The sequence below is a fragment of the Nyctereutes procyonoides genome, unplaced genomic scaffold (genome assembly GCF_905146905.1).
Source record: "Nyctereutes procyonoides isolate TBG_1078 unplaced genomic scaffold, NYPRO_anot_genome, whole genome shotgun sequence".
In the NCBI taxonomy this organism is placed as follows: Eukaryota; Metazoa; Chordata; class Mammalia; order Carnivora; family Canidae; genus Nyctereutes; species Nyctereutes procyonoides.
The window spans coordinates 52,136,188-52,159,323 of NW_026575126.1; the positions used below are offsets into that span (position 1 = coordinate 52,136,188).

At 41.3% G+C, this 23,136-nt stretch overlaps 1 protein-coding gene across 4 annotated transcripts in view; it reads left to right on the forward strand.

The window, feature by feature from the left end:
- The window catches only part of VPS35L (VPS35 endosomal protein sorting factor like), a 124,770-nt gene that overhangs the window by 50,058 nt on the left and 51,576 nt on the right, over positions 1 to 23,136 (forward strand). For all 4 annotated transcript variants that reach the window (XM_055340620.1, XM_055340619.1, XM_055340621.1 and 1 more), the window contains 9 exons: positions 6,339 to 6,385; positions 7,555 to 7,666; positions 8,166 to 8,282; positions 10,642 to 10,695; positions 14,046 to 14,126; positions 16,623 to 16,685; positions 17,993 to 18,078; positions 19,315 to 19,395; positions 21,747 to 21,810. In XM_055340620.1, the coding sequence (XP_055196595.1) occupies positions 6,339 to 6,385; positions 7,555 to 7,666; positions 8,166 to 8,282; positions 10,642 to 10,695; positions 14,046 to 14,126; positions 16,623 to 16,685; positions 17,993 to 18,078; positions 19,315 to 19,395; positions 21,747 to 21,810 (705 nt within the window). The remainder of the gene's footprint in view (positions 1 to 6,338; positions 6,386 to 7,554; positions 7,667 to 8,165; positions 8,283 to 10,641; positions 10,696 to 14,045; positions 14,127 to 16,622; positions 16,686 to 17,992; positions 18,079 to 19,314; positions 19,396 to 21,746; positions 21,811 to 23,136) is intronic.

Sequence of the window (23,136 nt, forward strand, 5' to 3'; positions counted from 1 at the left end):
TTCTGTTTGGTCTTCATGGGACTCACTGAAGCAGACAGGGGTAAGGGCCTGGAAAGCCAGGAACAAGCAGGGGGTGGGTGGGGTGAGTAAACGAACGGCTGAGGGAAGGGACTGTACAAACAGAGGCAGGCAAGAGGCATAATACGGAGACCAGCATTATTGGAGAAGAGTGAGAAATTAGGCTGCCTGGGTGCGGACCTGGGTACAGAGGTTGTTGAACGTGACATGGCAGCAAGCAGGCAGTCTTGAAGATTTTTCATCAGGAGAATGATTTGAAACAAGCAGTGCTTGAAGATCAAACTGGCAGAAGCAGAAGGGACAGATCAGAAAAAGGAGGGTGGGTGGCCATGGAAAAAAAGGAGACAAAGGATAGGATGGAGCTTCCTAATCGGAAAACATCTGTTAATAAAAATATGTATTCTTTGGAAAAAAAATTTGGAGAAGATAGAAAAGCGAAAAGGAGAAAAACAGCCACCTAATATCCTGCCTGGTTAACGTTTTGGTACATTTCTGTATTAATATTTCTCTGTCCACTCTGGCTTGTGCTCTTTACTTTTGTCCTGTAGATGAGAATTTTTGTATGTGTTACTTTTATGGTGTTTTTCCCTCAATTAATGTTATAACGAGTCCCTTTTTTTTTTTAAGATTTTATTTATTTATTCATGAGAGACAGAGAGAGAGAGAGGCAGAGACACAGGCAGAGGGAGAAGCAGGCTCCATGCAGGGAGCCCGATGTGGGACTCCAGGATCACACCCTGGCCTGAAGGCGGCGCTGAACCGTTGAGCCACCGGGCTGCCCAGGAGTCCCTTTTGTTAAGAAAGTGCTCTGACCCTCAGTCCGGCCAGGAAGGAAGTGTTCAGAGTTGGGTTTGCTGGATGTGAGGACTAGAGGAGGGAGGTGAGTTAGGGACACTGAGCCCTTAACGAGATCTCCCGTTTCTGAGACTCCCTGGGTGCCAAGCCCTGTGTGAGTTTCTTCACTTGGGCCGCCTTACTTCATCTCAGCTTCCCTAGGCTAGGTATGTTACTATCCCCATTTTACAGATGAGGCACCCGAGGCTCACAACTTGCTAAGGTCACACAAGTAGAACTGAAGCCTTGTAGCCATGTTGCTGGTAACAGTGAACTCAGCAGATCTGTTTTCTCAGCTCCTAAACTCTTCCTTTCTCAATAACTCCTGTTAACAGCTACACTTCAGGAGGGACTTAAAAGTCCTAACGAATGGACTCATGGGACTGTTTCTAATGGGCATACAATAAGTTGCACTTTAAATATTCTAAAATGTGATGAGGCTGGTCATGCCAATCTAAGACTAGCCTTGGCCGTTGCCAGATCCCTCTGAAACGTATCATTTTTGTTCTTTAGAATTAGGAAAAAAGTTCCCAATGAAAGAGAAATAATATGAAATGCTAAAAATTTTCTCCTCTAATGCCTGGGGTATAGGATTTTTTTTTATTCACATTGAAATATTTTCTTTGAGACTTGTACATATTCAAATCTGGACCGAGGAAAATGGCATAAGCTCAATTTATGATTTTGCTCACCCTTTGAGTTTGCTTCATTTAGAAAAATAAGAAGGAAACTATGATACACATATCATTTAATTCTCTCTCTCTCTCTCTCTTTTTTTTTCCTGTGAAGCAGTACTTGTAAACACTGATTGGAAGATTATGTAGTAAAAGCAGGAATACAAATCTAGGCACATTCTGAACTGCATGTGAGTCAATCTCAGTTTAGAAAGCAGAAGTGCGGTGTCAGCCCAACTTCTTTTTCTTTTCCTATACTCTGGGAGTACGTAAATAACCCTCATCTGGAGATAGCCTTAAAAATCCAGTAGTTAGGGCAGCCGGGGTGGCTCAGTGGTTTAGTGCTGCCTTCAGCCCAGGGCGTGATCCTGGAGATCCAGGATCGAGTCCCACGTCAGGGTCCCTGCGTGGAGCCTGCTTCTCCCTCTGTCTGTGTCTCTGCCTCTCTCTGTCTCCCTCTGTCTCTCATGAATAAATAAATAAAATATTTTTTAAAAAAATCCAGTAGTTAAATACAATGGCGGTTATACAAATCCATCTATATTAGTGAAATGTCACAAAGATGTACTCTTCCCCTGCAATAAGGTGTGAATGGAAAACCTGGTAAAATATTCTATAATTATACCAGTGTCACTTCCTGGCTTTGATAATGCACTGTAGTTAGACAAGATATCACCACTGGGGGGAGCTGGGTGACGAGTATCCAGGACCTCCTCTATTATTTTTACAGTTTTTTATGAGTCTGTAATTGGTTCAAAAAAAAAAAAACTTAAAAATCTATCCATTAGGAGCAATCTGAACAGTAATGTTATGTGCAAGGTAGGGATTCATCAGCCGTTAAGAAGAAAGAGGCAGGGGTGTGTGTGTGTGTGTGTGTGTGTGTGTGTGTGTGTACGTACTAACATGGAAAGAAAGAGGCCCATGCTAGATTCTTGAGTGAAAAGGACAAATTGTGGCCCAATATGGATAAAACTGTCTTTTTGTAAGACAAAAACAAAAACAAAAAACAAAAAAAACCAAAACACCCAAACTGGACTTTTACAGCAAAAGCTATATATTCACAAGTTATAAATAAAGGTCTAAGAGGATAAACACCAAAGTGTTGACAGTAGGGATCCCTATGGAAACGGGAGTTTGGAGGGAGGGCATTCATGTTTTACTCACCATATGGTAGTAGTGTTTGAACTTTTTTCCATAATAAGCATTTCTTATTTTTATAGTTTTTTTATTATTTTCTTGAAGGTTCATTTACTTGAGAGGGGAGTAAGGAGGGGAGGGAAGGGCAGATAGAGAATCTCAAGAAGACTGTGCTGAGTGTGGACTGACGTGGGGCTCCATCCCATGACCCTGTGATCACGACATGAGCTGAACCAAGAGTTGGACTCTCAATTGAGCCACCGAGGTGCCCCTGTTTTTACAGTTTTCATAAAAAGCAGGTATATGACTAAATGAAATGTGGGGGCCATCCGAATCTCAACCTGCAAGTTCTGATGTGTGTGTACAAACTAATATGCTGAGCTGCACATTTTCATAGTTCATGGCAGCCAACGGGCTTGTTCGATCTCAGTCTGGTTTGAATTGTTCATCTTGTTCTTGCCAAAGATAATTGATCCTGTCACTTCTCAGAAAAAAAAAATTATAACTTCTAACATACGTGCCTGGGATCCATATCATTTAGCTCCCTGGACACTTGTGGGTATGTCCTATATTCCTATATGATGATGGAGGTTTTTTTTTTTTTTAAGGTTACATGTTTAGGTACTTCTTTAATGCATTCATCTCCTGTGAAAGAGAACTTTTTAAGCATTTGTCTCGATGGCCAGAATGTTTTGTCCATATGTTAGCATTTGCCCTAATTATCTTTTCAGAAGTGGTAGGCCAAGAGCTTTCATTTATTTGTGTGTGTATGTAAATGATAGAATAAGCCACATAAGGGCATGGTTTTCTGTTTGATTTTCTCACTGCCTTGTCCGCAGTGCCTAAGACAGCAGTTACTATCTGAAAGTTGCTCCAAAAGTAGGTATTAAATGAATGATTATTTGTGTGTGTTGGGCAGTGTCGGTGTGATAATCCTACAGGATACCTCTTTCTCAGTATTTTCCAGAAACCACTTGGATATCGGTCTTCAGAATCACTTTTCAAATATAAATATCCCATGAGTGGTTTAGGGAAGCCATTTGTGGTGTTGGCCATTTTGTCAGCTGGGATACTTCTGACTACAAGGAACCTAACCTAACTGGCCCTACAAAAATAATTCAGTGTCTTTTCTCACAAAACACTCGTAGGCTATGAGCCAGGCAGGTTCTGCCCATGTGTCTTCTGTCATCTCCAGGTAGCAAAGTGGCTGCAGCCATGCCAGGCATCACATCCAGACATGGCACCATCCGGAGGCAGAAAGACAAGGAATCTACAATTCCTTGAGTTCCTGTTTCAGAACAGGGGACCCTTTCCTCATAACTCCCATTCCAGCAGCTAGAAATGGCTCATGTGCCCATTGTCTAAATCCCCTGCTAGCAAAAGAAATGAGACCACTGCAATCGTTTGGAACTGTGTTAATTTGCTCAGGTTGGGTGTTGGTCCATTCTGGCTCTTATAACAAAATACTACAATTTGGGTGGCTTATCAATAACAAGTATTTATTTCCCGCAGTTTTGGAACTGAAGTGCAAGATCAAGATAATACCAGTTTTGGTGTCTGGTGAAGGCCTACTTCCTGTCCATAGATGGCTGTCTTTGCTATGTCTTCATGTGGCACAAGGGAGCTTTCTTGAGCTATTTTTATTTTTTTTAAAGATTTTATTTATTTGAGAGGGAGAGAGTGTGAGAGCCAGCACGAGCAGGAGGCAGAGGGAGAGGGAAAAGCAGAGCAGGGAGCCCAATCGATCCCAGGCCCCTGAGATCATGACCTGAGCCAAAGGCAGATGCTTAACTAACTGAGCTTTGCAGGCACCCCTGGGCCACTTTATTTTTATTTTTTTAAAGATTTTATTTATTTATTCATGAGAGACACACACAGAGAGAGGCAGAGACACAGGCAGAGAGAGAGGGAGAAGCAGGTTTCACACAGGAAGCCCAACATGGGACTCCATCCTGGGTTTCCAGGATCACGACCTGGACTGAAGGTGACACTAAACTGCTGAGCCACCCGGGCTGCTCCCTGGGCCACTTTAATAAGGATATTAATCCCTCTCATGAGAGCTCCACTCTCATGACCTAATCACCTCTTAAAATCATCCCCATTGGAGTGATGAGTTTGGGTGCAACAGCAGGTTGCCATAACAGACTGGATGACTTAACAACAGAAATTGATTTTTCTCAGTTATGGAGGCCAGAAGTCCAAGATCAGGGTGCTGACAGGGTTGGTTTCTGGGGAGACTTGCAGACCAATGTCTCCTCGCTGTGTCCTCACACGGTCTTCTCTCTGAGCATATGTGTTCCTGGTCTCTCTTCCTCTTATAAAGACCTCATTCCCATTGGATTAGGGCCCCACCACTTAGGACCTCATTTCTCAATTGCGTCTCTAACAACCCTATCTCCAAATGTGGTCACATTGGGCATTAGAGCTTGAACACACACATTTGGAGGGGACTTAGTTCAGTCCATCATAGGCCCAACCTGATGTTTGTGGGGCAGAGATAGAAATGCGAATGAAGTCGGGGTTCTGGGGTGCACCAGTACCTCCACATCAGCTTTCACCTTAATTATTCAGGCAACACCTAGGACACAAAAGGACAAGCTGGAAGGGGTATAGTTGCACTAAAGAAAAGGGGGAGGCAGACTCCTACAAATCCCATTTCCACCACTTACTAGGAAGTGGCTTAATGTATCTGAGCTTTGACTTTGTCTTCTGTGAAGTGGGGCTAACTTAGGCGGGCCTCCAAAGGCTGCTCTGAAGAGCTAACAAGAAAAGGCAAGAATAGCGCTTTGCCCGGTGTCTGGCGAGCACTCCATGTCTAGGCTGCTGTTACTAGCTCTTCAGTCCCAGGGTTGACCTTGTCTGTGCCATTCAAAACCTTCCCCAAACCACTGACCTCAAGGATACCTCTTCCATTGATTTTTGTAAAAAACAGAACAGAACAAAACAAAACAAAAAAATGCCCAGGAGCTCTTTTAGAAATACCTAATCGTCTTAAGATAGCTCTAAAGCCATTAATGGTATTCCAATGAGTAAAAATATTTACTTCCTTTCAGGGAAAACATATGCTTCAAAATTCATTGGGAGGAAATGTGATGAAGAGCGTAGCCTTTGATGCCAGATTGCCTGCGTCATGTCTGGCCTGTGGTGGCTTGCCGTGTCACCTTGGTCCAAGTACATCATTGCTCCGTGGCTCGGTTTCTCACCTGTGCAGTTGGAGAATAGAGACAGCCTGCCTCGTGGGTGGCTGTAGAGGTGAGATCACGAAGTGGATCTCACTGTGCCTGGTGGGCACTCGCAAATTCTCAGTGAAATGGGGAGAGATGTGAGGGTGTCGTGGGAGAGTTAAGGAGCAAAGTCACTTCCGTTCTCATTGGTGCCAGGAGCGCAGTAGGTACCTCACTGTCCTGTAGTAATAGTGCATGTGGGATGTACGACTTGCATCCTCTGCCGAAGGGTGAGGAAACCAGGAAGTCAGGTGACTGGCCAAAGGTCTCCTAGGTGGAGAGACTGAATTTGAACCCAGGTATGCCTGATGCTGGGCTTCGGCTCTTCTCTGTTATACTAAATACTGTAAAGGTGAATTCTGTCCCCTACACCTGCCCCTGACTCCCCATCTTCGAGAAATGTTTTAGATTCTCCAACCTGATGATTTTCATTGTAATTATTTTTAATTAGGCTCTGCTGACTGAGATGATGGAGAGATGCAAGAAACTAGGAAACAAGTAAGTATTTTATTTTTTTGACTTATTTTTATTTTTTATTTATTAAAACAATTTTTTTTTTTAATCAGGCACGGAGCTCAGTGTGGTGCTTGAACTCACAACCCTAAGATCAGGTGCCCAGTATTTTAAAATTCATAAAGCATGGGTTTGGAAGTGGAGCCGGTTGGGTTTTTGTTTGTTTGTTTTTGAACCTGGCATACTCACATGGACAAGAAGACCCAGCAGAGCGACAGGATGGCACAGAGATCAGGAAACCAGAGTCCAGTCTCCTGGCTTCAGATGCCTGGCTCCACTCTTTCTTAGCTTCGTGAATTGGGGTCACTTATTTGACCTCTCTGTGCCTCAGTCTTCTCTGTAAAGTGGGGTTTTTAAAATTTTAAAAAATTTTTTTCATAAAGTGGGTTTAATAACAGTTATTTCCTCATGGGGCTGTAGTAAGTGTTAGGGTCAAAATAAACTCCATCTTCCTGTCTTCCAGGCACAGGAGGCTTCCCCTCCGCTCTCCTTCTGTGGTAGGTGTTCCTAGGTCCTAGAACAGTGCTTTTTGTAAGAGATGGAGATATATATTTTATATATTTGCAGCTTGGATCAATATTATTACTTAATGTTTAGTTTTATCAGCACACCAACCTATCAAAGGCTCAGTTTATGTCTGTTTAAATGGAGTTGATTGCTTGCTGTCCAACAATCCAGCCAGCCATCTACCCATTCATGCAGTCAATTCAATGTTTATCAAGTTCCAAATATATATAAAACTTCATGTTGGTCTCTGGAGATTGCCTTTTTCCTCCAGCCTTTTATTTTATTTTAATTTTTTAGTTTATTTTTATTATTTTTTAAAAATATTTTATTTATTTATTCATGAGAGACAGAGAGAGAGAGAGAGAGAGAGAGAGAGAGAGAGAGGCAGAGACACAGGTAGAGGGAGAAGCAGACTCCATGCAGGGAGCCCGATGTGGGACTCGATCCTGGGTCTCCAGGATCACGCCCTGGCCTGAAGGCGGTGCTAAACTGCTGAGCCACCTGGGCTGCCCCCCTCCAGCCTTTAAAAAAATTTTTTCCAACCTTACCATTAAAGAGCTTTCATCCATCCTTCCCAGAAACATACATACTTAAAGTGACTTTGTTAAGGGGAAGCTCTGCTTACGGGGAGCATGTGTGTCTTATAGTGCCTTGCTGTTGAATTCTGTGATGTCAGCTTTCCGGGCCGAGTTCATCGCCACAAGGTCCATGGATTTCATTGGCATGATTAAAGAGTGTGATGAGTCGGGTTTCCCCAAGGTAGGTTCTTGACCAAATGCTCAGTGGAAGAACAGATAGGTGCTGCTTACCTGATAGCTCTCAAGGGAGATAGTCCTTTGTTGGGGGCAGCTTGGGCCAACAGGAAAAATAGGCTCTGTTTCTGAAGAGCATGATGGAAGATGAGTTTGTGATTGGGATTGTTAGACATGTGTCATTGCTGCCAGCAAGTCCTAAATCTGTCGAATTGGCTCATTGCAAAGCATTTAGGAAAGACTCCGTCTCCCATCTTTAAAAATATATCTTCACTTGTTATTTATGAAACTCTCTGCCCAGCAGAATGTTAGGGCCCACGAATCAGAGCAGAACTTTGTTATGAGAAGCTTGGTTTGACTTGCATGGAGGCCGGAGGTAGAACTTCAGAAAGGTCATTGGAAGATTAGCCCTGAGACAAGCTCAGTGTTAACAGTCTTTTCCTCTAAGCCTTGAGGTACTCTGATTTAAAATCCCCAGGATTGTAATGGTTCGCTCTTTCTCTTAGCATCTTCTTTTTCGCTCATTGGGGTTAAACTTAGCCTTGGCTGACCCTCCTGAGGGTGATCGACTCCAGATTCTCAATGAAGCTTGGAAAGTCATCACTAAATTGAAGAATCCACAGGTAGGTGACCAGTCAGACCTTAAGTCGACAGACTCCCTTTAGTCCAAGTATGCAGTATGTCCTTACCTTCAAAAAATTATCTTTTGACTAACCATACATCTGGGTTTCTTTTCTTCTTCTTTTTTTTTTTTAAATTTTATTTATTTATTCATGTGAAACACACAGAGAGAGGCAGAGACAAAGGTAGACTGAGAAGCAGGCTCCTTGCAGGGAGCCTGATGTGGGGCTCCATCCCAGGAGATTGGGATCATGCCCTAAGCTGAAGGCAGGTGCCCACCACTGAGCCACCCAGATAGTCTTTTTTTTCCTTTTTTAAAGAAATAATACTTTTTAAATTGTGTTTTGTTAACCTATAGTGGAGAACTGATAGCTCTAAAGATTTGTTTCTTTGGTTATTATATCCTAATTATGTCTAATTCTTGAGACCTCAGTGTGCACTAAAAGTGTAAAATGACAAATATTTGAAATCTCGAAAGACCTCTGATTTTGCAAACAGCATCCAAAGTGCAGCTGTCTATTGTATTTGGATTTGAAAATATCAACTTAGTAGGATATTCCTAAGTGGAAGATCAGCAGTCAAGCCTGTAATTAGCTTTGTCGCTTGAACTGTTGTCCCCTGAACAGAGATATCTGGGGCCTCTTTCCTCTCCTCAGGTCAGGGAGTCTTAGAAAAATGGACCAACTGGTATTAGGTGCTGAATGCATGTAGTGATAGCCATAGTCTTGGAGGTTTGGGTTTCAGGTCTCACCATCCTTGTAGGTAACACACCAGCAAATTTTGTGGCTGCCACTTGGGTAAATGCCTGTCTTTGGCTGAAGGACCAGCTGGGCAGACTTCATCACACCTCACACTCTTCCTCTTTTGCTAGCAACATGTCTTAGTTCGGCTGCTATAACAGAACACCGTACACTAGGTGGCCTACAGACAGCAGAAATACATCTCTTGTAGTTAGTCTACAAGTCTGATTTCAGGGTGATAGCATGGTCAAATTGTGGTGAAGGGCCCTCTTCTGGGTTGCAGAAGGCTGGCTTTTCTTCTTCCCTCGGCAGAGAGAGGGTGAGTGGGATCTCTGGGGTCCCTTTTATCAGGGCATTTATCCCATTCATGAGGGCTCCACTCTCGTGACCCTATCACTTCCCAAAGGCTCACCTCCTAATGCCATCACACTGTGGGGCTAGGATTTTTAACATAGGGATTTTGGACACAAACATCTCGAAATTCAGCAAATAACGGAATATGGGTATGTAACGTTTGACACAATCATTTACCAAAGAAGGAAATACTAGAGTGAGTTCAGTGATAAACCCCTTAGTTATCACCACATTTGCAATAGTATATTGAGAATATCTGGCCTGATGTAGAAAAATCAGGAACTCATTTAGCAAATCACATACCTGAGTTAAGTTTAGCAAAACCCTCGCTAAACTTAAGCTGTCAAAATCCTGTTTAACCAAACTCTGACCGGCTAACTAAACAGCTTTTTGGGGATATGTAAATCCAAAGCCTCCTGGCCTGTGGTGCCTCTGTGTGCAACCTTCAAAGGCCTCAAAGGGCCACATTAATTGTTTTCTTCAGTCTCTAACTTCACACAGCCTTCTCAGCTTGCCAGACTGTCACATGTTCCTGGCTTGTCTTGTGTGAATGAGATAACTATTTTCTTCCCTCCCCATTTCTTCTTTCTTTTCCTTAAAGTGTAGGAACAGGAGAGATGCACTGGCAGACTGTATTTTTCCTCTAGCACTTTTTACCCCCACCCAAGTGATTTCCAGGGTAGGTGGCCATACTAGATGCTCCCTGCCATTTCCGTGACCAGCTTATAGTCTCTCTTTGGGCCCTTCCCCAGCTACTTGAATCTAACACATAATTTCTTACCTAAGATCTTCAGTGCTTTCTTAACCTTTTTACAATGTATATGTCATCCCTCTATCCGAAAAATGGTTTATTTTTCTAAAGTAGGAGGCCTTTTTTTTTTTTCCTCAGAAAATGCAAAAATCACATTGAATTCTGGTGTTCAGCTGGATCCACCCTCAGTTTCTCTACTGAGATGTGGCCCTGACTTGTGACTTTTATCTCTACTGCCTTTCGATTGTTCTCAGATTTCTATCTTGGCCCAAGTAGCAATTCTGAAATGAGAGTCTAATTGGTTTCAAGCAACTTCTGTATTTCGATAACTCGCTTCTGAGGGTAAAATATATCAGTGGGCTAGACTTTTCTGTGGAAGAACCAACCAGTCTTGAAATTCCTATCACTTACCTCTTTTAATTGTCAGAGCCCTTGAAGGGATTTGTACCTGATGAGCTTTCACCATAGGGTCAACCGTGGTCTTATTGTAAAGACATTTTTGTTTTTTCTCTGTAGGACTACATTAACTGTGCTGAAGTGTGGGTGGAGTACACCTGCAAGCATTTCACGGTATGTGTGGCCTGCAGTATTGTTTTTGGAAGAGTTATGTTTTTATTCATGTTTATGATAATGTATAAGGCTGAGTGAGGCATTTAGCATTTTACAATGGTAATTGTCCTTAATTTATAAAAATCACAACTTTTTTTTTTTTTAAAGACTGTGTTTATTTATTCATGAGAGACAGAGAGAGAGAGAGGCAGAGACACAGGCAGAGGGAGAAGCAGGCTCCCCAGGGGGAGCATGATGTGGGACTCGATCCCAGGACCCAGGGATCACATCCTGAGCCAAAGACAGACGCTCAACTGCTGAGCCACTCAGGCATCCCAGAGTCACATCTTTTATGTTATAGAGTAGTGGAGTGTTAATAGGTACACTACAACAAAAGTATTCCACGCTTACATGTAAATTGGGGAAATGGTTCATTACACCAAGTGAAGTAGTTTTTTTTCACCATAGGATACCTTAGGTGCTCATATGCTAAAGCACGTTGTGACTCTCCCTGGGGGTCCAGTCAGTAGCACTTCGTACACATATTTGACTTGTGTATAATTTCTTTCTAAGCAAAGGTACTTCTTTTCCTGTGCCCAGACTAGAACCTCAGTTTGGGAAGTATAGTAGGATTTGAACCTAGTTCTGCCAGCTGCTAATGTCTTTGCTATCCTATTGTCAGAATGTTTATTTTCATCAGGTTTTAAAAAGTGAAGTATATAGCATACATGCAGAAAAATGCATATATTGTAAGTTTGCTGCCTAATGAGTCTTGAGGAAGTACACCTGTGTGATCATGGTCCAGATCAAAAAGTAGGGAATAACTCCCCCAAGTGCCCTGAATCCTGCTCCCAGTCACAGTCCCCAACCTTCGGAAGTTGAAGGCAGCCACCATCCTGGCCTTTAACTCGGTAGATTGGCTTTAGTCTCATTTTAAGCATTATGTAAGTGCTAATCTGTAGATTTTGTTTCTTTGGTCCAATTTTAGTTTTATGCTTTGTTTTGGAAATTTCAAACATACAAAATCCCTTGAACTCATCACCCAGAAGTGATTAACTCATGACAAATCTTGTTTCATTTATATCTTTACCACTTCTCACCACCCCTGAGTTATTCTGAAAGCAAACCACAAACATGGTGTCTTCACTTGCCAGTTCCCAGCACATATATGTAAAGTGTAAGATTCCCTTTTCTGAAACCAAGCCCTAATAGCTTATTCTAACTAAAAAAAAAAAAAATTAATACTGTTTTTAATATCATTAAAAATCAGTGTTCAGATTTCCCCAGTCATCTTGAAACTTTTTTTTTTAGAGTTTATTGTTCAATCATGATTAAAATAAAGTCTATACATTGCAGTAGACTTCTTAGAGTTCTTTTAAACTATAAATTCTCTCCCTCCACTCTCCATCTGTGATTTATTCGTTGAAGAAATTGGGTCATTTGTCCTGTAGAGTTTCCCAGTCTTGACTGGCTAGTTGCATCTGCTGATGGTGCTCTTCTGTTGTTAGTTCTGCCAATAGCAGTTAGTTCTGGAGACTTAATCAGCTTCAGATTCAATTTCTTGGCACCGTGGGTGGTAGTTGAGCACTTCTCCTGGAAAGATGATGGTATGTGGCTGTCTCTCTATAACATGGGCAGCCACCAAAGTTCATTGCATCTCACAGTTTCTTAGGGGCTGCAAAATGACAATATTTGAAATTATAATCAACTCTTCTTTGTTCATTATCTAGGATACTTGTAGAAAGAGAAAATTTCATCTTGGCTGTTTGGTTACCCTGCAGGACAGTTTGCAAAGAAAAGGCAGGATTGCTGCTGGATTTTTTTCTTTTCCTTTCCTAGTTTTAGAATAAGGATTGGATTCCTTAGGATCCCCAAAGGTGACCAGTGAGGAGCAGTTGTTGGTATCTTTAGGAACGCGTGGATTTAAATATACTTGAATTACATTATTCTTACTGATGCTCATTTGTCCCTTCTTTGCACAGTGGATGCCTTTTCAGGCTGGCTCCTGAGTTCTTCTGACATGTTCACCATACTGTTTGCCTTCCTTGCTTTCTGTTATAAGATGTTGCAGGCTCCCTGGCATATTTCTTTTTTTTTTTTTTAATATCCCTGGCATATTTCTAATTCCAGATTCAGCCTCAGCTGTTTCTCCAAGGAGCTCTGGTTCCTCTCAGTACCATTGTCAGATATTTTATTTTTTTAAGCTGCATGACCCTGGCTAGGTCACTTAACTTCTCTGAGCCTCCACATCCTCATCTGTAAAATGGGGATAAACCTGTCCCTGCCAGGGAGTTTAATGAGCATCAAGCAAGAAAGTGAACATGATGGCAACTATTTAGGTAACACATATTTGTGATTCAAAGTATTTGAATCACAAATACCAGGCACTTTACCTGTCGACTATGCAACCTCATAGAGACCCTGCCAGGAGGCTTCACTATTCCTGTTATAAGGACCGAGGGTCAGCCTACCTTTTCTGTGGAGAGCCAATAGTAAATGTTTGATGCTTTGTGGACCACATGATCTCTGCCATAAGTATCCGACTCTGTCATTGTAGCATGAAAACAGCCACAGACAATATATAAGTGAGGACAGCTGTGTATTTGAATGAACTTGATGCACACTGAAATTTGCATCTCATATAATTTTTGTCATGAAATATTACTATCCTTTTGGTTTGAACATAGAAATTGTTTTTAGCTCATGGGCTATGTAAAAACAGGCACAGGGCTAGATTTGGACTGTGGCTGGCTGACCTCCAATACAGACAACGACAGAAGCACAGGTGGACCTCGAAGACACTCAGCTTGTAGGGGCTGAGTCTCTGCACTTCCCACAGTGCCTTGCTGCTCCTGCCAGTGCTTGGGGAGCGGCCAGGGACAGGCAGGGAGAAAGTGGCATGGCTGATTTTACCAGCACTCAGAGAAGGCAGGGACAGCCCAGAACCTTTTTTTAAAAAGATTTCTTTAAAAAAAAAAAAATTTTTTTAAGATTTATTTATTCATGAGAGACACACAGAGAGAGGCAGAGACATAGGCAGAGGGAGAAGCAGGCTCCCTGTAGGGAGCTTGATGCAGAACTTGAACCCAGGACCCTGGGATCACACCCTGAGCCAAAGGCAGGCGCTCAACCACTGAGCCACCCAGAGTCCCCGAGAATAATAGTTTAGTTCTGACCTGGTACAGAAGTAGTTACTTTTCAGGGCTGTGAAAGAAGTGAGATTTCTCCTTTTAAGTTATTTCCAGCAGACGATTTGAAACTATTTCCTGGAAGATATGTGATATATTCTGAAAATATTAGTCCTTTCCCCCAGAAAAGTAGTCAGTGACTGCCTTTCAGTGTCTTAATACAGATTTATTTTCCATACTTAGAAACGAGAGGTGAATACCGTTCTGGCTGATGTCATCAAGCACATGACTCCAGATCGTGCCTTTGAAGACTCCTACCCTCAGGTAACAGATTTGCTTTTCTCATTTCCACAGTTAGGAATTTGATTGTGTTGAATCACATAGGCATGTTGCATGAGTCAGGCTGTAGGGTCAGATAATCCTGGGTTTAATCCTAGCTCTACCATATTTTCGCCATATGCCCTTTGCTCAGTTACTTAACCTTTTTATACGTCAGTTTTCTCACCTGTCAAATGTGGGTAATAGCCCTATGCTCAGACTGGTTGTGAGGATTGCATGAGATGTGATATGGGATGCCCTGACAGAGTTGATTGGCACCAGTAAGTAAAGGGCATATGTTTTCCGGTTAAACTAACTTTTTATTTGGAAATAAAGACAAGCTTATTGGAAAATTGAAAGAATAGCTCAGAGAACTTCCATTATTTTTTACTCAGATTCCCCAACTGTGACCATGTTCCATGTTGGCTTTATCATTATGTGTACACACACACATGCATACATGTGAGTGTCAAGTTGCATACGTCATGCTACTTTGCCTCTGAAGAATTCAGTGAGTATTTCCTAAGAATAAGGACATTCTCCATGTAACCACAGTTTGGTTATCGACTCCAGGGAATTTAACATTAACATTTTCTTATTGTGTACTCCACAGTCCGCATTGTAGTTTTGTCGGTGGATTCAGTAATGTCCTTGATGGCAGATTTTTCCCTCGTCCAATACAGAATCCAGCGAAGGTTCATTTACTGTCAAGTAACCTCAACCTAATTAAGATTTTATTTTTATTTTTTATTTAATAATATGATATTCTGGCACTTATTGCCTGTGATCAATTTCTAGCTTCACTTAGTATAAGAAAATTAATTACAGGTTCTTATAAGAAGGTTAGAATTCTAACATTTTGGTAAGAGTGTTTTCACCATTTGCTAATTAAAATACTTCATCATCATAATTTATTGAGTAGCCACTGACTACCTGACATTTTTCTAGGGGTGATGAAAACAACATATAGTCATGCACAGTAGGCTCTCGGTAAGCATCACTGAGTGGATAAAGCGTGTAGAGGAGATGGGTCATCCTTTGTGGATCTATAAGATTTTGGATGCAAATGAAGACTGAAAGGCATTAGAATTTTGGTTGAGGAACATTTAGTAAGACCTTGACTCCATTTAATTGAAGACTTTAAACATAATAATTCTAATGTAGTCCATTCCTAAGAGAGAAGGAATAATTACAGTATACCACTCTGTCATAGCTAGAAACAACTTATGAAAGATACCCCAAGGGTCAGCCTGCATTCCGGATAGCTGCCCATATGAGTTGTGAACCCCCTGGTCTGAAGTGATTTAAACAAATGGCTTAAACAGCAGTGTTTTTTTAGTATAAACAACAGTACCTGTCAGTAAATTTTCTCTTTTTGACAATTACCAGGGGCAGAGGTGTATATTTTTCTTAAGGAAAAGCACCTCCGTAGTTCTCCCTGTCAGTGGGACTGTGTTCATCTCAGGGGGAGGGGTGCTAGACATCATAACCTGACTATCTGGGGCCTACCTTACAGATTGTGCCACCTCGGGTAGCCATTGATGTGGCCTCTGACTCCACTAGCAGACTCCATTCATTGTCTCTCCGCAGGAGTCAAGAAACACAGGGTCCTTATAGGCTAGAATGGGGTTCTATGAAGTATGACCCACAGACTATATGTAATATAGCGCACCACTTGTTAGTGTGAATAAAGTTTTACTGGAACCAGCCACACCCATTTGCTTACATGCTCCCTGTGGCTGCTTTTGAGCTGCAGAACCCACACTGAGTAGTTATGATTCTGTGGCCCTTTAAAGAAGTTATTTTGGGATGTCTGGGTGGCTCAGTCATTGAGCATCTGCCTTTGGCTTAGGGTGTGATCCCAGGGTCCTGGGACCGAAACCCACATCAGGCTCTCCGCAGGGGGCCTGCTTTTCCTTCTGTGTCTCTGCCTCTCTCTCTCTCTCTCTCTCTCTCTCTCTCTATGTCTCTCATGAATAAATAAATAAAATAAAATAAATAAATAAGGAAGTTATTTCCCCACCCACCCACTTGAATATTCATAGTTGATTTTTAATAGCTTTCCAAGGAGAGACACTATACCTCTATAAGCACTTTACATGAACTATCCCATTTAACTCTCAAGGTGAGCAAGATATGGTTTTGCTCTCCATTTTATGGAAGAGGAGGCTGAGGAGTGGCTTCCCCAAGACCACAGAGTGAGATGATGGGCAAACTCAGCCAGAGACAAGCTCTAACCCACCCCCAGAAATCTCCTGCTCCTGAGTCATCCAGATGTCCCTTATTGTAATTGTAATTTCACATTATGAAAGAAGGTTCTCTTTTAAAACTATTCCAACCTTTGGAGCGCCTGGCTGGCACGGTCAGTAGAGCGTTTGACTCTGGATCTTAGGGTTGTGATGTTGATCCCTATGTTGGGTGTAGAGATCACTTAAAAATAAAATCTTAAAAAAAAATCCAAGTTTTATTTTAAAAAGATGTGTTTTCTGTTTGGATTTGCAGCTTCAGTCAATAATTAAGAAAGTGATCGCGCACTTCCATGATTTCTCCGTTCTTTTCTCGGTGGTAAGTAACATTCCTTAATTACCTTTGGAAATTTGTGTCTGAGCCAGAGGTCCGCTTAGTGTCCCAGTCATGTTTTCATGGTGTCCCAGGCTGAAAGAAATACTTAACAGTTCTTTTAGAAAGTAGTTAGGTTTTAACAACTTCAGTATTTATAGCATAACAATCAGTGTTTGAAAATTTAGTACCCAGTACCCATTTTCTGAGAGAAAAATGTTATCTTTCTTTCTTTCTTTTCTTTCTTTCACGAATGTGTGCCCCTCTTTGAGCACCACACAGCTTCTCAAACCCTAGAGTCTGACTGGACATCCTCTTCTTATGTCTTCTTCTATGTTGATTTTCATATGACACTTGCCTTCTATCACACATGCAATCTAATGTTGAAACTATGAAATACGTCGAGCTAATCATCTCGGTGTCAGGTGGAGTTGAAAATGTTTTTTATGTGTCTCGGAGATTTTAAAATATCCCACAATGCCCCCTTTAGGTCTGCTGCATTGCCCTGGGCAAGTACAGACGTAGGGGATTCTCTTCCCTGCCACCTCTTCCTCTTTAGGGTTCATATGCACTAATAGCACTGCATTTAGTTTTTGTTTATTTTAAAAATAGAACCTCTTATTTTTTTTTGGACATTTGCCATACTCCAAGCCCTGTGCTGGCAGTCCATGTGCATTGCCTTGTACCATTTTCACGACGTTGCTGGGAAGTTACAATCCCTGCTTGTGATAGATGGGCACATTTAGCAAATGTCGAGTCAGAATGTGGAGGTCACTCTGAACTCCTGGCTCTTCTTTCTCTAGTCAATACAATCATAAAAAAAGACAGAAGCTCACTTTGTGTTTGGTTACCTGGGAAAGCTTGCCTATATGGTTCCCAGAATGTTAACTGGCCCCAGACCTGGTAAGTGTTTTTTAACACTACTACCTGCCTCATCTGTGGCTAAGTCCTCAACTGATCTACCTGCTTCACAGAGATGAATGACTCTTTCTCTGCTTTGTTGTTGTTGTTTTAAAGATTGATTGATTGATTGATTGATTGATTTGATTGGGGTGTGGAGAGCATGAGCAGCGGGAGGGGCAAAGAGAGAGGGAGGTGCAGACTCCTCACTGAGTAGGAAGCCTGATGTGGGGCTTCATCCTAGAACCCTCAGATCATGTCCTGAACTGAAGGCAGATGCTAAACCTGGCTGAGTCACCCAGGCTCCCCTCTTTCTCTGCTTTAACCTTCAAAGAAAAAGAGACCCACAAATTCCTTCCAGTAACTTGTGCAGATCGCATGTAGACTGCTTTTTTAATTATTATTATTTTTAGGAAAAATTTTTGCCATTTCTGGACATGTTCCAAAAAGAGAGTGTGCGGGTGGAGGTTTGCAAATGCATCATGGAAGTTTTTATCAAGTAAGTGTAACATGGAATAACTGGGGAGCTTGGATTCCTGATGACCTTGTGAAACATTGCAAATGAGAATCACTTTGTGCATTCTGAGGCCTAATGATATGTATGTATTTAACATCTAAAATAACATGGAGAAAAAATAAAATAACATGGAGAGGAAATTCACATTAAAAGGAGAAGTCATGATAAAAGTTTGTAATTAGTGCTTAAGAAGACGAAGTCAGTATTAGCTGGAGCCTGGCCATCACCTACTGGTATTCTGATGTGTTTTTGGAAGGAGCAATCTGTTAATGAACTACTTAGAGAGTAGTGTTTTAAAAGATAAAAATAAAGTTATACTTGTCAAGGTCGCAGAGCCAGAAAGCTTTCCACCCTCAGTGTTTAGATTTGTCATCAGTTTTTGAATTGAGTTGCTTTCCTTTGGACTGAATCTGCATTTCCCCAAACCACCTACTGCTGGCGGTACTTGAAATAATTTTAGGTGGCGCGTGGAAGTGAGATTTTGATTTTAAAAGTTGTATATTTAAAGTATATTAGATAATATATAATTAGTTTAATTAGATAATATATAATTAGATAATATATAAAGTATATTAGATAATATATAATTAGTTTTCATGGGTCTTTTTTTTTAGGACAAAGTTAAATTTAAAAAAGTTAAAGTCGCCTTAAATATTAAATGTATAGATATGGTAAAATAAAATGTGTTAAGATGAAACTTGAATAACCCCAGTTTGGAAAAAGCAACATTAGATGTTGCTTGAATAATTTATGTTTTAAGCTTTCTTTGTGTTGTTCTTTCTAAAAGATTAATTCAATATGCTTGGAACGAATATACCTCCTTTACTTACATAAAGATTTGTTATAAGACCATATCCTTCTATATTATTTAAAAAGCCAAATTAATAATTTTGCCTGGCACTTAACACAATTGTAGAGAGGTTGTAGGCTGCTTTAGAAAGAAAAGAAAAAAAAAAAAGGTTTGCCTGGCTGAGGAAATGCAGCAGCTTTACCATGATTTTGAGGATTTACTGTGATTTTAGAAGTTATAATACATGCGGAAAAACATACTTGTTATTGAAAGAAGAATTAAGAGAAAAGCCAGAACATTGCCTATTACATGTTCAGTGCCAACTAATTTGCATTTTTCAAAGGTATGTGATAGAGAAGAAACTCAGTCTGCACCTTCAATGCTGTGAGTGGACATAGCTTTTACTGTTGTCTTTAAATGTCTTGTAGGCATCAGCAAGAGCCTACAAAGGATCCTGTCATTCTGAATGCCCTTTTGCACGTCTGCAAGACCATGCATGACTCTGTGAAGTAAGCCACGCTTCGGGCTGAAACATAACGTGGACTGGGTCTTAATACCACATAATAGTGCATTGGGGAATTACTGCTTTAAGCTGCCACTGTGGATAATATTATTTTATGGGGTCTATAAAAATTCTTGCTAATGAGGACATTCTAGTCCAGGAGAAGAGAGAGGCTGAGGGTAGTAACCTTCTGAGAATGAGATGGCAGATTTTTCTTTTTTGTAAAGATAGATTGATTTATTTGAAAAAGGGAGACCGAGTGGGGAGAGGGGGGAGCAGACTCCATGCTGAGCACAGAGCCTGATGTGAGGCTCCATCCCACAGCCCTGAGATCATGACCTGAGCCGAAACCAAGAGACCCTCAACCGACTATGCCAGCTAGGCACCCTGAGATGGCAGATGTTTTTACACAGGGATTTCTGTTGAGAGGAAAAGGTTGATTTCATCCAAGTGAACTCAAGCTCCATGTCTCCTGGAGATTTGAGAACAGCAGAAAGGATAATAATGAGTTCACTCATCCAGTATTATAGCCTTTAACATTTTTTTCTCATTATTAGCCAGTTATTTGAAATTCAAATGAAACGGCTTATATTCCTTACATGAGGGGCTCTAGGTGTTCAGTAGACTTGAGGCTCAGTCTTGTGCATTGGCCTTCTTACCTCTGGGTCAAAGGCCAAATTATCACTCATTTGCTTTCTAGGTTTTTTTTTTTTTTTTTTTTTGGTCCATGTTTCCATCTGATTGTATTTGAAGCAGTTCCTGCTTATTTGTGCCTGGAACTTTAGTCCCCAAAGAATCACAGCAGCTTGATTCACTGGAAAATGTTACAAGAATTGAGAAAACAGTTTTGGAACTTAACCATCAACAAGATGAATTTAATTTCTTTTCTCTTTTTTCTTGAATTTTGGAATCTTTATTTTCATGGATCTTATGTTGTCAACCTCATGACTAGTTATAAAAATAGAAATTTCAAGACTCTTCATAATACCGGGAACTGATAGACTTTTTTAGTTTTAGTTTGAAAAAATAGAAATAAAGGCACAAAACCTATCCAGAAAGGCACCTATATTAGTAGGCTCCTGGGTTTTAGCTTTGTAAAATAGAAAGTTAATTTCTCTCTTGCTAAAGGTGTGAGACCAGAAGGTTGAGGTAGGGTAGCCCTACTTTAGAGCACCATCCAGGTTCCTTCTGTCTCATTGCTTGGCCATCCCCCTGGGGTATTGTCCTTGTCTTCCTAGGGGAAGCTGGTTTGCCTCAAATATGTCCAAGTATAGCCTCTGGGCTTTGATGGACAGCAGCTTTGTTTCTGGGAGAAAACTTGGAGGGCTCCCCCTTACTTGTCCTCGTATCCCATTGGCCAGAAATGTCATATGGTTGTACCCAGCTACAACAGGGGCTAGGACACGGAGTCTCAAAGACTGAAAGGGACATTGCTTTGTTAGTGAATGATGTACAGTCTTTGGCAGTATTTACTTTCTCCTAGGACAAACCAACACACAAAAAACTTGGCTCCTGTTTTCTCTAGTCTCAAGTTATTTTTAAAGATAAATCTGGGGAGCGCCTGGGTAGCTCAGTAGATTAAGCATCCGACTCTTTGTTTTGGCTGAAGTCATGATCTCAGGGTCCTGGGATTGAGCCCTGAGTCAGGCTTCATGCTCAGCGTGGAGTCTGCTTGTCCCCCTCTCTCTCCCTCTGCTCCTTCCCATGTGCTCCCTCTCTCAAATAAATAAAATCTTTATAAAAAAATTAAAGATAAATTTGGGGAACTATTAATAGGCTTTCACATGTGTAATTGAAGCTTAAGGATGTTGACATTTTCGTATTTATATTTGTATTAATATTGCTATTAAATAGAGGCAATCGTGATCTGTAATTTACTTTTAAGATGCCTCCCCAAAATGAGCTGGGTTGATGGGTGGAGAGGGAAGCAGATAGTTATGTGATAAAGCAAAAACTGTAAAATGATGGTGGTAGGATCCTAGTGGTGGATATTGAGGTGTTCGTTGTAAAATTCAACTTCACTGCATGTGTGAAATCTTTTATCCCAAAATGTTGAACAAAATTTCTCTGAAATACAAAATTTGAAGTTGTTTTCCAGTTTCCAAAGAAAAGCAAGCTTCCTTCTCCTTTGCTATTAACAAATATGTCTTGAAAAACATTGTCTTTGAGAAGAGAAACACATTTAAATTATGTTCATTTAGATGATATATTTTCATCAGAAGAAACAGACTGTTGAGAGTGTTTTAAATCTGGAAAATGCAAAATGTTCTTACCTGTTAAATTGCTTACTTCTCATATATTTTTTAGAAACTTTCATTTATTACCTCAATGTTAATTATGTACAATTATTGATTTTAGTGCACTCACTCTTGAGGATGAGAAAAGATTGCTGGCATATTTGATTAATGGATTTATAAAAATGGTAAGTATTGGGGGGAGAAGTTTCAGGGCACTTGGAAATGTGATGTAATTGTTGGTCTTTAACTCCAGTGAAAGCAGTTAATGTTATGTTCCCTGGTGCTTTTCATTTTTATTAAGATAAGATGAAATTAGAAAGTATCTTACATTAGCCAGCACTCCCTTGGGGGCAAAGAGAGCCAAGACAAACTGGCCTAAGGAATAAAAAAAAGGGAGGGGGAGGGCTGGATGAGGGACTTACTGGCTCATGTGACACAAAGTCCAGGAATGGAGCTCCCTGAAGGAGCAGCTGGCCTGGGGACCTCCATGGTATCATCAGGTCCTGCCGGCTGTGCGCCTTTGGCTCAGGGTTCTGCTCTCCCCGTGTCCTCCCTGGCAGGCTCACTCCCCTGAATATTCTGGGTTCCCATGCCTTCCAGAGTTGCAGCCCAGCAGGAAGGGCTCCATCAGAAGTCCTGGGATTGAGTCTCTAGATTAATTTTTATCACCACCTCATCTCTAAACGACATGCTGCAGTGACGGGAAAGGAACACACTGACTGGTCAGGCCTGGGAGACGTTTGCCCATGTGCTGCTCATCAGATGATGATGGTGAAGAGGATATTTCGGTTTGGGGGAGACAAAATTGCTGCATAACAACTCACCCCAAAATGTAGCAGCTTTTTTATTTTATTTTATTTTATTTTATTTTATTTTATTTTATTTTATTTTATTTTATTTTATTTTATTTTATTTTATTTATTTTTGTAGCAGCTTTAAATAGCAGTGTTTTTATTCTTTTTTTTTTTTTTAAGATTTTATTTATTTATTTGAGAGAGCACAAGCAGGGTAAGAAGCAGAGGGGGAAGCAGGTGCTCTGCTGATCAGGGAACCCGATGCGGGGCTTGATCCTGGGACTCTGGGATCATGATCTGAGCCGAAGACAGATGCTCAGCTGACTGAGCCACCCAGGCGTCCCTTTAGTAATTCTTAACAATCCTTTGGGTTGGCTGTTTAGCCGGGGTGCTCCGTGTACCAGGATCTGGGCCATGGGATCCAGGAGAGCCTGACTTAACGCATCTGGGGTCTTGGTGCTGGCTGCTGGGGCATTTCTCACCAGCATGGACGCTTTCTGCTGTTCTACCATTATCCATCTTTTACGTGGTAAGGTGTGGACAGAAGCTGCAGGGCCTTTTAAGACCCAAATTCAGCAGTCCCACAGTGACCAGGGCCGCATCCTGCTGCATTCTGTTGATCAGAGCAGTCACTGCTTTGGAGAGGGGGGAGGTAGACTCCATCCCAGATGGGAAGAGTCCACAGGGACAGAGCGGGACACAGCGTGGGAGGGATTA